Below are 13,430 nucleotides of genomic sequence, written 5' to 3'. Positions count from 1 at the left end.
GCGACTCGATAGCTCTAGATGCCTTTTCACGAACTTTGTAACCCAATTTTCGCCGACCGAAGTAACTAGGGTAGATCCACGCGCCGCGAGTAGTAAATTGGCCATTTCTCGTACTATCGTAGGCCCGGGGGCTGCTCCGCGTAAATCTATTGAGAAAATCCAATTTAGAAGTGAATTCTCTTCAATTTCGGTCAATTTATGGCTATTAGCGCGTGTTTTAGCGCGACTTATATAGCCAGCAAGGCGGCGGCGGAGAGTCGTACGGGGTACATTAAATCGGGTTGCTACCTCTTGAATTGAAGCAATTTCTTGGTTCTTAATAGCCTAAATAGCTAATAAGATCCTACCCTCTTGCTCTTCTCGTTTTTGAGAAGATTGAGTGCGAATTGGTGGCATGGTAGGTGGTTAAAGAAGGAAGGTCTAATTAATTGACGCGTTTTTGGGTGGGGTGGCCACTCGGTGGTGAATTACGTTAGTTACCCTGATTCGCTCACTAAGCATAACCTAAGCGTGGGCATAAGGGGCCTACGTAAGCTATATCATTAAAATGCAGCACACTAGTTCTTTCACGTGCAACCCTTTTTGAGATCGCCCCTATGTCCTATTAAAAAAAGGATAGGCTTCGTCAATACGACCGTTCATTCTAGACATATCGATCGGTCTCCTACTTCTATCTTTGCTCTCAGATATTTCGTTTATTAGCCTCGCGATGCCCTATTCGGGCTTTGAACCTCTACTAGGGTGATTAGTGGACGGAATTACTTAAAGATCTACAATCTTGCTATGTAACAATGCTAACTGTAGCAATGAATGTTTAGTAGGCGACGAAGAAAAATTAGTTCGTTAATTGTAACGGCGTTTCTAGGAAGCATGCACTGATCTCTCGCAACCACGGAGGATCGACAATGTATAGGTGTCGACGCGTTAGCGTTGACCCTCCATAACGCTGCCCTTCATGTTAAATAGCCTCTTCTGAGAACCCGAAGTTCTCTAAGAATCAGTCTCTATACTCCTGTAATATAATTGCTCTTTAGGCATCTTCACCTTATCTAGTTGTCGGGCTCTGACCTGCAAACAGTAGTACCCTTTTTACATATACGCAGCGGAAGTCTGTACATATATAAAAAATAGTATCTTATTTGGATAAAATAGCAGTGTTATAAACGCTAAGAGCCCTTTTTATATACGATTGGGTTTTCCTAGGGCCATAATAGGTACCTAGCATTAGGTCCTAGGTTGAGTTAGGTTTTAGGTCCAGACTTTGGACTCAAATTGTAGCGATGACAGGGTGGGAATAGTTTCAGCTACGGCCTAGGGAGCTCATACGGTATCGCCAGCGAGCATTCCTAGTCCGGTTGCCTTAGGAAGCGTCAGAGAGCTCTGTAAATCGCCGGTACAATACAAATTTTAAAGAATTCGACGTAAACTAGCCAGCTGGCGGTTACATAGGCCAATTCCTTCATTTCTGCGGTTTTCGAAATCAGCATCAGTTTCCTATTTGGGACTTGTCTCACGCTAAGCGGCATGGTCGGTGGTAGAGTACGAAAGTGACTTGATACTTTGTTAGGGGCTACATAGTAAATGGGAGTATCTCAAGTTTGCGCTGGAAGCATGGTCAGTGGACTTTAGAATTGGAGGTAAAATGGCGGGAAAAAGGGACGCCTGACAAATCAGGAAGGAAGTTGTGTTAGCATCCAAGGGGTTGTGTCGGTATGAATTCTTTATCTAAATTAAATACATTTAGGTATTGTGGTTCTAAATTGCAAGCGGCCACACTGATCTCTCCCCCACGTTAGCCCATTGAGACGTTGTGCATTAAGCCGCAAACCCTAGTTGATACCACACAGGCGTCTAACCCACCTCTTTTGTAGCAACTGGCGTTTATCGCTTTGAATTTACTACACCACTCGGGCATCATGCTTTACAGCGGTGGAACTTGGTGTAGGATAAACACTCTGATTTTCATTTTCATCTTAACCCGCCGCATTGAAAAGGGATTACATATAAAGATTTCAGTCTGCCGTCAAGTTTGGGATTATGGTTGATGGAGGCGGGGGAACGAACGCAATTTGATCCGAAAAGAATATATAAGAAGCAGTTCTGGCTATCAGAATGTCAACTTAGATAAGGCAAAATTGATCTGGAACCCCAATTTCGAGTGTCATTACAGTAAATCTTCGTTAAAGAAAGATGATGCTTATATCCTGATTCTTAGGCATAACTTTGGGGGGCGGATCAACGCCTTGCGTTTTCAGCCAGCAGTGGTTGTCCGCAAAATCAAGAGCATGACAATCAGTGTCTTGAACACAGCTGTCGAAGCATTCTTGATAAGAAGACACGGCAAACTCTCTCAGAGTGGGGGTAGCGACATCTAAAAAATAGTTAACATGAAGCCATGTCATTTATCTGGTAGGAATTTCGAGACTTACGAATGCCACAGAACTGCTTAAAAGCCCGGCCTTTGCATTGAAAGATCTTTGAATGGGCAGAGGGACCTAAGGAATACTATTAGCATCCCCCGACTTGTGGGATACGAGAACATATCTCAGCGCTGCCTTACACTGTGGATTGCACTCAACAGGAGTTTCAGGCTCTGGCTCTGGCTCTTCGCAACAGCAGCCACGACCGAGCCCGCCTCGAGAGCCTGAGCCTTGGCCAAAGCGAGCACCAGCAACCCCAGACCCCTGCCCTGTCAGTCCCTGAGCCTGTGTCGAGGGGAATTCGGCCAGGAACTGAGCACCGCACACAAGAAGTAGATTGAAAAGTCTCACCATTGGGAGTAAGAGAAAGGATACAGACAATGGAAGGGGGAACTTATTGTGATCTCGCACTCTTAAATAAAAGCCTAGCGGAGAAAATTGGAAGTATTACGGCTTAGATCAACTTCGAGGGGACAGCGTGTCTGTGAGCTAGCATAACTATTGATTTGATGCATATGCCGTCTGAGATTCCTGCAGCAGGACGCATATACGATACCCTTGTGAAAGTTTATCCCGGCGCCTAGGTAGTACACGTATCCCTGTTCTGCACAAGCCACCTCGTTAGACTGCAGGTCAATGTCACCAGGCAGTGACGAAGCGAGGCATTGTTAGCCGAGTAAGGATGGAATTTAAATCCGTTTGTAGTGGGTATTCAGAAGGGTCCGCTTTTTGTATTATCTTTCTAACTGTCAGTACGATATTCCCTCAAGTGAGCGATTATCTCATAATTTTAGTTGATGTGGAAATTTAGGCCTGATGTGGGAAAAGCTCATTTATAGTGGAGAAACCTGGGAAATTTTGAGAAGAGGTGTCCATTTCTGCTACATCTCAATTGACTAGGGTGCGAGGTGCAACATTGGCGAGCAAGTGCATTCTGTAAATAAAGATACTGGAATGACATGACAAATGAGATAACGACCAAAAAGATGACATTGCACGCTCGGCAGATCTTGTCGCAAAGACAAATAGTAAGAGTTAATTGGGGCAAGACAACAATTGCTGATGGGAAAACTGTATGGGGACCTTGACCAAAAATCACTTCCAGAGTGGCACGAAGGCTGCAGTACAGTAAGTGTTGTCCGTGATTGTAGACCCAACAGGCTTCAAAACACATCCGCCGTTCTTCTCCCAATTCGCTCCAACATAATTATTAGCCTCCAACACGTAAAGCTGCATACATTCCTCGTGGGTCTTGGCCTCGGGTTTGGATACTGTTGGTGCTGTTGTACTCGTGTAACATCGGTTGCATTTTACCCGGAACGGGTGGTTGGCAACATAAACAAGCTGATTATCAACGCACTGATTCGTGTTGGGCTTTGGCTGCTGCTGTGTGCCACACTTTTGCTTGCCGCAGCCCTCGCACGCCCCAGAACAGCCGACGGAGTGGGCACTAGCAAATCGACTAGCTTCGAGAGTTGGAGGGCTGTCATTGTTGCTCAAATAGCACACTTGTTTGCTTTGGTCAAAGTCAACACTGCTGCAAGAAGGAGAAGCTGCGCAGTGGTCCATGCAATCCTCCAGGGTTGAGACTTTTTCGACGTTGAGGTACGGGGTGCCGTGACGCATTCCACAGCTCATGTAGAAGGTCTAAATTCATTGTCAGGTAGGAACATGGAACATCACCTAAGGGCTTCAGGAGTATCATCTTACCTCGCCATATGGGCTCACATAGATCTGGCCATTAGCATCTGGACAGGTGGTAGCGCACCGGCGAGTTGTCATACTGGGCTGCTTGGTGACCGGGGGGAAGTCGGGAAGGCATAGAGCTGGCTTCCATGAGAGGTTTGAGAGAAAGAACCAAAGTCAAGGAGGTTGCAATAAAGGGTGGAAGGCTCGAATGAGACACTGGGAAATGTTAGGAAAACAGTGCACCTAACAGGTGTGTCATGGGCCAACTCACGTTTCGCAGTTCGCGATCTCAGAGCACTTGTTGAGACATTCCTTCATGCTAGAAACTTGCGGTGTACCGACGGACAACGCATTGGAAGAGCTTTGGGTGCAGCACTGTAGGTAATACCAGCTGCCATCAAGTGCCTCGTAGATACTTCCATCACCTGTATTGTATTAGAAACCAAGAGGTATTCGATGATGGCAAAGAGTCACTTACTCGCAGGACAGGAGATACTAGTGGTGATTGGTGGCGATTGGTTGTATGCCTTGGGTGGGTTAGGACAGGTCCAGGACCCAGGGCTAGTACCACCGGCAGGGCCAGGATGGATGCCACCACCACCGGCAGCAGGGCCAGGTTGGATGCCACCACCACCAGCGGCAGGGCCAGGTTGGATGCTCCCACCACCGGCAGCAGGGCCAGGTTGGATGCCACCGCCACCAGCGGCAGGGCCAGGTTGGATGCTCCCACCACCGGCAGCAGGGCCAGGTTGGATGCCACCACCACCGGCGGCAGGGCCAGGTTGGATGCCACCGCCACCAGCGGCAGGGCCAGGTTGGATGCTCCCACCACCGGCAGCAGGGCCAGGTTGGATGCTCCCACCACCGGCAGCAGGGCCAGGTTGGATGCCACCACCACCGGCGGCAGGGCCAGGTTGGATGCTCCCGCCACCGGCAGCAGGGCCAGGTTGGATGCTCCCACCACCGCCAGGCTGGATGCCACTGCCGCTGCTAGGTCTAGGACCGGGCTTGATCTGAGCGTTTGTAAGCCCAAGGAGGGCCACCCCAATCAAATACAAAGTGTTGTCAGGCCTCATTGCTCGTAATTTAATAAAAACCGAGTAAACTCCAAAGAAGATGGAGATATAACTATGTGGGAGGCAGGAGGGGAATACTTATAGAATGGGCCGATTGTGGAAGGGAAAACAATCATATGCCGAGTCTCCGTGGCCCTCTTTAGTGAACAAATAATTTGCATTTCCGAGTACGACGAAACTAAACCATCAATTCAATAGTTTCTAGTGTTGAAGTAGCCTAGCCTCGCATTCATGCAAGATGGAATTGGGTTTCTTGTGAAACCTCGCAATAGGCCATGCACGATGAACTGTGGTTAGACCTCGCCTATTGCCTTTTTTGGGTACGCATGGGTTTATCCACAACCCCCCATGGACCCATGAGCCTGTATATTACAGACCTATCATCGCAATACAGCCCATACCACATAGAAAGTTGTGTAAGATCGCATATATTACTGTTTAATTTCCTTGGCGAATTTTAGGTTCGTGGGCGAAACCCGACGCGCGACTTTGGCGAGGTCTAACTGTGGTATCCTGTGTACGATCTAGCCCACTATTCAGCTAGCCCTCGTGCAAGATAATGCAGGAGCGGACAGATTGAGACAAAGAATGCGGGGATGAATGTACGTAATACGGGGTATCATATGCATGAGGCATATATTTTCTGTTCACGGCGTAACTAGTGAAAAATCTGCATGCAAGAGGGCACAGATTCACATGGTTTAGTAAAAAGCAATATTATTGAGCACATTGTATACTTGGGCTGGGAGATGAAAACATATAAGGGGGTAGAAGACTTGGATTATCGTATCCCAGTATCTAGTCCCAGATCTTGAAGTATAAAGAGACCATTTGCCTTCTCAATCCTCAATTACACCCACTACCCAATCAAGTCTCATCATCTATCTTCATTTGACGTGACTTCAAAGCATTGAAGGTATCCTCTTCTTCCATGGCGCCCACTTCAACTCCATATATTAATGAACCTAGTATTCCTAGTCTACCACGCCGACAAAATGCAAATCACCAATCTCAAATTGGTTCTCCTGGCTTCGCTCTTCGGGCAGTCAGACGCCTTATTTTTCAAGTGGACCAGAATTAACCCTACTCAATGCGCTATGTTGCCTTTTACCTTCGGATTCCCCGATCCCGGATGTCCTGGTGGTGCAGCCTTGCCGGCGCCCGCTCCGGCAGCACCAGATCCAAAGGTAGTCGCTCAGGCATACTGCACAGGCATTGCGAGTGGCGCCATTGCTTTGTTCCGAGCCGACGGCAGCCACTATGGTTGCTTCAATAACCCATGTCAAGAGACCTACCCTGGCAGCAACGAGATCAATGGCGTATGTAGATGATCTTCGACTGGAAGGCCACCCTCCAGGTCCCGAAAGTGTTATCAAGACAAGCGAGGGAGCGGAGAGCACCTGGAAGAAATACGCTAGCATATTCAGAGGGAAAGATCATTACGCAGGACCCTTGATTTTGCTGCAAACTTAACGTTGTGATTATTGAATTTTTGTTACCTATTTGCTTTTAGGTTGATTGGACATGACACTCTTTTCTATTTGTTAAATCAATATATCAGCTTTTCTTGTTTAAATCTGTTATTTTCAGCGTAAAAAATTAATTTCTAAACCTACAAAGAATTGTACCACGTTTCTGGCAGTCCACTCGTTAATATTTTCCCATGTAGTTGCGTACTACACGTGGTCTAAGGTCATGATAGGGTTTCCCGAGGATTTTCCTTAGGACATATCAATTTTTGAGGATGTGCCAGCAGGTGCATAACTAGTTCGACCCACTCAGATCTTACCTGCATATACCCGCATACAGTTTGCAGGAGGCAACTTCAGCTCGCCCCGACCCAGCCCCGTGGGGATTCTGTCGTTTGCGAACAGTGCTGCACGATGAATGTAACCTTGGGGAAGCTTTCCTTGCTTTTTTTTCATGCACGCCAACTAGATGGACCATATTGGGTGGAACTAATGCTCCAGCTGATACTAGTCTGCATACGACAAATAAACAGTACCGAAAAAATCATGATGAGCTTTGGGTCCTTCCCAGTACGCCCACTAAATTATTCCATCTTTTCTCAATACCAACTCAGGTGCAACCAATTCTTCGATCCCATATTCATTTTCTCACAACCATGGCCGTCAATGAAATCGAAAGATTCCATGTTACAATCCCACTATCGATACAGTTTGAGTCCAATTCACAGGGCGTCCATGTGGTCGGCGTGTCCATGCCAGATGAACGTGTGTCTGTCCTGGGTCTCGACGACGACCAGCCTTCAATCGCACAGACAAACTTCGAGCCCGACGATAAAGTGTGGCCGGACGGATTACAGGACTTAGGTCTCATCGCTGCGAACGAGTCACTCGCCTGTCCGGATTTCTCTCACATAGAGTACTTCACACTGCATGAAGATCCTCTTATCATCTATATCCCCAACTTTGTTTCTCCAGATGAGATCGTGCACTTGTTGGAGTCTACGTATGCTGCCCCTCCTCTCCGGAACTGGACTATTCAGGGTTCTAATGCTTGACTTACAGGAAAGAAAGCTTCTCTCCATCTGTGGTCTACCGACACGGAGTAAGTAGCAATGATGACAACTTCCGAAAATCAGAAAATGCATGGCCTCCACGGGACGAAATTTTGCAATGTATCGAACAGAGGGCAATCCGTTATCAAAACTTGGAGTCAAAGCTGCTCATGGAACCGTTATCTCTCCAACGTTACCATGAGAATGGCTTCTTCTCCTATCACCATGACCAGTTCGACTCGCCGCCCAATCGTCTCAATCGCTATTCGACCTACAATGTGTTTTTGCAAGGCAACTGTACCGGTGGTGGCACCCACTTCCCCTTGATTAGGCGACCAAAAGAAAGTGCCTGGTGTGACTACATCGACTGTACATCGACCGAGCCTGGGGTGATTTTCAAGCCAATTGCTGGTAGCGCCGTCTACTGGGTCAACATCCGAGAGGATGGACGCGGTTATCGGGAAACAATGCACGCAGGCATGCCGGTAAAATCAGGTACTAAGATTGGTATGAACATTTGGAGCTGGAAGGACACACGAGAGGGAGTTGTCCAAACGGAAACTTTGCATGTACAATAATTCAGAGCCGGCAAGCCCCACTAGGCGAAGTCATATCAAGAATTTTTATTTCGGGTATCAACGTCTAAGCCTTAACTTGGTGCTCCATTTCATCATACTTTGTACCTTCAATTGACTTCAGAAAGTTCAAATATTAGAGACACCTTGCTTTCTCATGTGCTAAAACTTTTATTTTGTGAAGTAGAGCTGTTCTCATTCCAAATTTCTTTTTCCTACCTGTACATAATTCTCATTCCCTGGAAGAAAACCAGCCTTGCCCAAGAAAAACTCCAGTCTTTCGTATGATCCTAACCTCCCGTAGCCATTATTTTTGCTTTATAGTGATTCTGCGGCGACAGGGAGTAGGCAGAGCAACATTTAGGACGGTTATATTATGTGGGATGTAGGGACATGATCAACATCGCCTTTAGTTCTGTTATAAACATCGCCCACTAGATATTAAGCACGAGTAGCAATGAAGACAATGTTGGGGGAAAGCCCATGGATAGTCTACTGTAGCCGTAGGTAGAATACGCCAAAGAATAGGGGATTGATAAACCTACCCCTCTTTGGTAATTGTAACGAGTTATTACATTGGCGCCTGGCCGCTATACCACTCCGCAGTGATCTTGGCATACATGCTTCCTGCTGCAGGAATTAGTTACATGGCGTATGCATCAACTCAGTAGTTATGCGGGCTCACAGAAGAGGCAATGTCAGTGCGAATTTGAAGCTGACATATACCGTATAGGCTTCTATTTAATAGTGTGGGATCAGAATAATTCCCGCTCTTCCATTGTGTCTATAATTCCCCTTACCACTATGGTCAAGATTTTCAATCTACTTTTTCTGTGTGGTGCTCTGCTCGTTGTCAAAATCACCCCTTCGTATGCTCAGGGTTTGATAGTTCAGAGGTCTGGGGTCGCTGGTGCTCGCTTTGGCCAAGGCTCAGGCTCTCGAAGCGGGCTCGGTCGTGGCTGCTGTTGCTACGAAGAGCCAGAGCCCCCTACTGTTCCAGAGCGCAAAATCTGTAAGTGTTGGCTATTCTAAAAGAAGTGAATTCACATCTGATTAATCCTGTTTTTGATAGGTGAAAACGACACGCAACTGGATGAGCAGCAGACCATTACTTCTGGCGGCAGAACCTACAGGATTTGGTGCAACGCGAGTAAGTATTGCTCCAAAACATTGCAATATTCCCCTAACATAACATAGTCAAGCACGGCGAGAACGACTTGGGATATGACATCGCCGTCAAGAGCATTGATGAGTGTATCGAACTGTGTAACAAGAAGGCGACGTGTGTTCGTGCCATAACGACCAAAGATGAAACTATATGCTACCTCCGCTCCCATGGCAACAACCTGATTCCTGATTCATCGGGATATATTAGCGCCCATTTGGAGTAGTCATTCAATGGCTGCTTTGAGTTGAAACAACACCTCTTTACTACACCATGTCTGCACCAGGGCTGTAGTGAAAGGGAGTTTGTGTGTTTTACTTTACCATTAGTCGAGAGCCCACATTCAATCATTGGACCATGCGTACGGCAACGGTCACTTCCGGAGTTTAAGCCGTGAGACCTGCGATCATGTATGGATAGCTCGTCTCCACGCTCAACACAATAATTCAAACGGGTGATTTGTCTTCACATAAACCCGAGGTGATGTTACGTATGTGATAAATTAGTTTCATCCGTTTGGGATCAGACAAGTTTAGCTAGGAACGAAATGGAGACCAAATGCGTAGAGCTCTATGTCGCGGCGAGCGCACCCGCCCACACTGAAGTTCGAAAGTTAGGTTCAATAATTATGCACTCCAGATGCTCAAGTTTTCCGAACATGTATTTCAAGTGTGGCGATGGTGGTGATGCTTGAGTATGTTGATGCCCGACTGGTTAATTCAGTCGGTAGGAAACCTTCCGGTCGCTACAGTAGCCTGAAGCACGGGTCATAAATATGCGTTGAGGCATCGTTTTGCCGCGATTCGAGCTCTGTTGTTGATGGTTCAATATGAGATCAAGATGTCATTCTTGAATATCCCATATATTTTGGAATAAACCTAGCATGTCTTTGCAAACCCATTAGCCAATGAGATAGGAAAAGTGTGCGGCACAGGACGAGACGAGATGAACCGTGTTTCCATAAACTGACAGGATGGGATGGTCATGGGAATCACTATGAAAACGCAAGTTCTGGACAGTAGTAAATCGTAACCTTGAAACGATTCGAAACTACATCTAGACTCGCGGGGTTTGCAGCATGTACCTTTGTCACAAAAGACGATCCTGGAGTTTGGGGGAGGGCGACGAATATATAAATTAGAGCAACCCTGTCTCATTCATGAAACCGGTGGTCTACACTCATATCAGAACTTTGCAAGTTCAACATTTAAAGCCATATCCAATCTTTCGTAACCGAATTTTTTCAAGCACGACTCGGCATTGAAGAAGCCTTCCTCTCCCTGCTATCATGGATTGACGCCACCTAATAGCCTCAGGGAGCTGGCTATACGTCAAACTACCGTGAGGGACCTGAAGCATCTCTCTGACGTACTTGGAAATGTGCTGTCTGACCTTAACAATCTAGTCCCTTCTAACATTCCCGTCTTCTAATATCAGTTTCAGCTAGTGACTGACATCGCTTAAATGAAGCAGTTGCTGGTGAAACCCACTCGCGATGAATCTACTTTACGTGAATTCTTTATGCTAACTACGCCCGCGAAGCTTTGTTCTGCAAGTAATGAACAGGAGGTGAACGTTCAGATAGTAGGTGGAATCTATCTTAATCATCCGGTCTGTACAACCAACATCAGGTAATTTCAAATGATTGAGAAGCAGGCATCGACACTCTAATTCAAAATAGTTGCGGAAATATATGAACTACCTATAAGACTATTTTCCCTTCTTTCTTCTTATTTTTTGGGGGATTTACTAACATGTACATAGTTATGACAAAGAAGTGTATAGATATAAGATATTCGAGCTAATAGAGACTAGTAGTGATCTAGATGATTATGCTGAATATTCGTTTGTTGTCCGTGAATGTGTTGGTACGTCATATATTTGTATAATGGACTGATGAAAAAACTAATAGCATGGCTACAGCGGAAATCCGAGAAGGCAACATAGTACATTGACGTCAAATCCGAAGGCCTGCGCGACAATTCTGCGCAAGGTGCTGCACTATATTAATGCCGTCCGCCTGGTGGAAGAAAAGCCATCGGTTATCGTAAAAGAATATTGCTAAAGAAAATGCTGACTTAAATTCATGTCGAGCAAAAGTGCTATTTTATTTCCTCCTAGAGCTCGAGAAATGTGCTGTGAGCATAAACGGCGCTTCTGACTATAAGCTCGTAGATGGTATCTCCGCTTACTTATTGACTACCTTAAGCACACGTATGCAACTACCTAACGTCTTGATTTAATGGTATAGCGCGGCTAAATTACTTATGACCTTCTCGGCACTTTAAGCCTAGTTCTTATATTAATACTACATGCTTTGACACAGGAGAGCCGCGACATGTCGTATTCCACGTAGGCGAAGAGACGACTCGGGACGACGTCACGTTTTTTAAGCTCGAATGTCTGTTCCTTAATTATGACGGAGCCAAATTCGGAGAAGCGGGCGTATTTTTACACATTGCAGAGTTCCGGGGTTTAAACCCCATCGTGGCCCTAAGCAAGTCCACTATCCGAGTCCGAACGACTTCGGAAAGAGCTTGTAGAGAGAGGTCAGATTTCGGGATTTGGCGGGTTCTTATGTTTAGCACTATAACGGTAGCGCGTTTTTTGTGAATAAGGGGAAGGCTTTAAGATGATAGTTAACAATGGTAGCGGACGCAGCCTTTTTATATTAAATGCAGGTACCCGCGGGTTACCCGCTAGGAACGTATGTACTTGATTTCCTTCTGCCACTTCTTGGCGTTCTCTTTCCGTATTAGTGCTTAGACCTTGCCGCTTTTTGCTCACTGAGTAGATCTGAGCACGCCCCAAGCGCTCTAACCTACTCACTAAGCATGTTCTGATCGTCACCTAAGCGCTCTGATCCGCTCACTAAGTCTAAGCTGAACTTAGGGTGAGCAGTGTTATGTGTTACGGACCTACCAGGCACCAATCGATTATGGGGCCGCAACCTACTGATGGGCCACCAAGAGCCAACCGATCCATCTGTCATCAGATCACGTGCAGTACCTTATACTCCAGACACCCTGAATATTCAAGGAAAAGAGAAACGTGATCATACTTAGTGAGCATAAGCATGATTTACCCTAAGCGGACCTACCCGGCAGACTTTATCCTATATATATATAGCTATACATAATAGACAGGGTCTGCGCGCCAATAGGCCACTTTCGGCCTTCCGTTCGCCGTCTTATTATATACCGCAATAACCGATAAGACCACCACCACGTGATTATGCAAGTAGTAGAACAGTCGACAGTCGATAAGTAGAACAGTTCTACTATTCTACTTTCTACTATTCTACTATAGAAGGACTTAGGATATATAAGGACACTTATTCATGTATCTAGTTTAGTTCTTAGTGTTCAATCATACTGTTAGGGCCCTGCGAGGTCCTAGGGTAGCAGTATGAGTTCGGGAAGTAGAGTCTATCGGCGAATATACGTGCAGGTGTATTAAGAGACTAATTGCTGGTCCTCCATGCGAGGACCAGCGAGCACAATAAATACATGGTGCGCTTAGCTAATGTATTTAGCGACATGCATGGCCATCCTGGCCCATGCATGCGATCAGCTACCTTCGCAATGCGAGGGCCAAAGCTCGCTATATGCCTTCAGGCATCCGTAAGGCACCTGGCAGGTCGGGGCCCTGACACATACATTGTTACTTATGTCTACTGTTCAGAACTTTTGGTGACTCGTATAACTTGATTATAACTTAACAACACTACGAATAGACCCGTACTTCGGTATAGGCTCGTTCGGCGCTCTATCTAGCATCGCTCCTCGATACCCTTAAAAGGACTTAGCCCGTATAAGGCCTGTTAGGCGACGGTACAGTTGAGAGACAGATCGTTGACGTTAGAAGCAGAGAAGCATTAGGCAAGTATAACCCAGGAATCTTCTAACATAGCGACGACCCGATAGTCGTGCGTAACATTACGGCCCCTGCAGCCACAACCTACAAATGGGCCATCGAGAGCCA

The 13,430-nt window shown here is 46.3% G+C and overlaps 4 protein-coding genes across 4 annotated transcripts; 2 read left to right on the top strand and 2 right to left on the bottom strand.

The window, feature by feature from the left end:
• Positions 1–2,180: 2,180 nt before the first annotated feature.
• On the bottom strand, positions 2,181–2,774 carry N7446_000753 (uncharacterized protein; the record flags this gene model as incomplete). Its single annotated transcript, XM_058509520.1, has 3 exons — positions 2,181–2,371; positions 2,430–2,495; positions 2,561–2,774. 3 exons carry the CDS (start codon positions 2,772–2,774, stop codon positions 2,181–2,183), a joined length of 471 nt encoding a protein of 156 aa, XP_058378499.1.
• Positions 2,775–3,515: 741 nt separating this feature from the next.
• On the bottom strand, positions 3,516–5,185 carry N7446_000752 (uncharacterized protein; the record flags this gene model as incomplete). Its single annotated transcript, XM_058509519.1, has 5 exons — positions 3,516–4,067; positions 4,131–4,154; positions 4,205–4,325; positions 4,381–4,534; positions 4,588–5,185. 5 exons carry the CDS (start codon positions 5,183–5,185, stop codon positions 3,516–3,518), a joined length of 1,449 nt encoding a protein of 482 aa, XP_058378498.1.
• A 2,125-nt stretch (positions 5,186–7,310) lies between these two features.
• Positions 7,311–8,284, top strand: N7446_000751 (uncharacterized protein; the record flags this gene model as incomplete). Its single annotated transcript, XM_058509518.1, has 2 exons — positions 7,311–7,657; positions 7,717–8,284. The coding sequence occupies 2 exons, from the start codon at positions 7,311–7,313 to the stop codon at positions 8,282–8,284; spliced, it is 915 nt and encodes a 304-aa protein (XP_058378497.1).
• Positions 8,285–9,085: 801 nt separating this feature from the next.
• Positions 9,086–9,672, top strand: N7446_000750 (uncharacterized protein; the record flags this gene model as incomplete). The annotated part of the gene is made up of 3 exons (XM_058509517.1): positions 9,086–9,293; positions 9,354–9,431; positions 9,479–9,672. 3 exons carry the CDS (start codon positions 9,086–9,088, stop codon positions 9,670–9,672), a joined length of 480 nt encoding a protein of 159 aa, XP_058378496.1.
• Between the last annotated feature and the right edge of the window lie 3,758 nt (positions 9,673–13,430).

This window comes from Penicillium canescens, assembly GCF_028828765.1.
Source record: "Penicillium canescens strain IBT 15451 chromosome Unknown utg000001l_segment0_segment0, whole genome shotgun sequence".
Lineage (NCBI taxonomy): Eukaryota > Fungi > Ascomycota > Eurotiomycetes > Eurotiales > Aspergillaceae > Penicillium > Penicillium canescens.
Note: the sequence above shows the minus strand (reverse complement) of the source record. Positions and strands in the feature narration are given on the sequence as shown.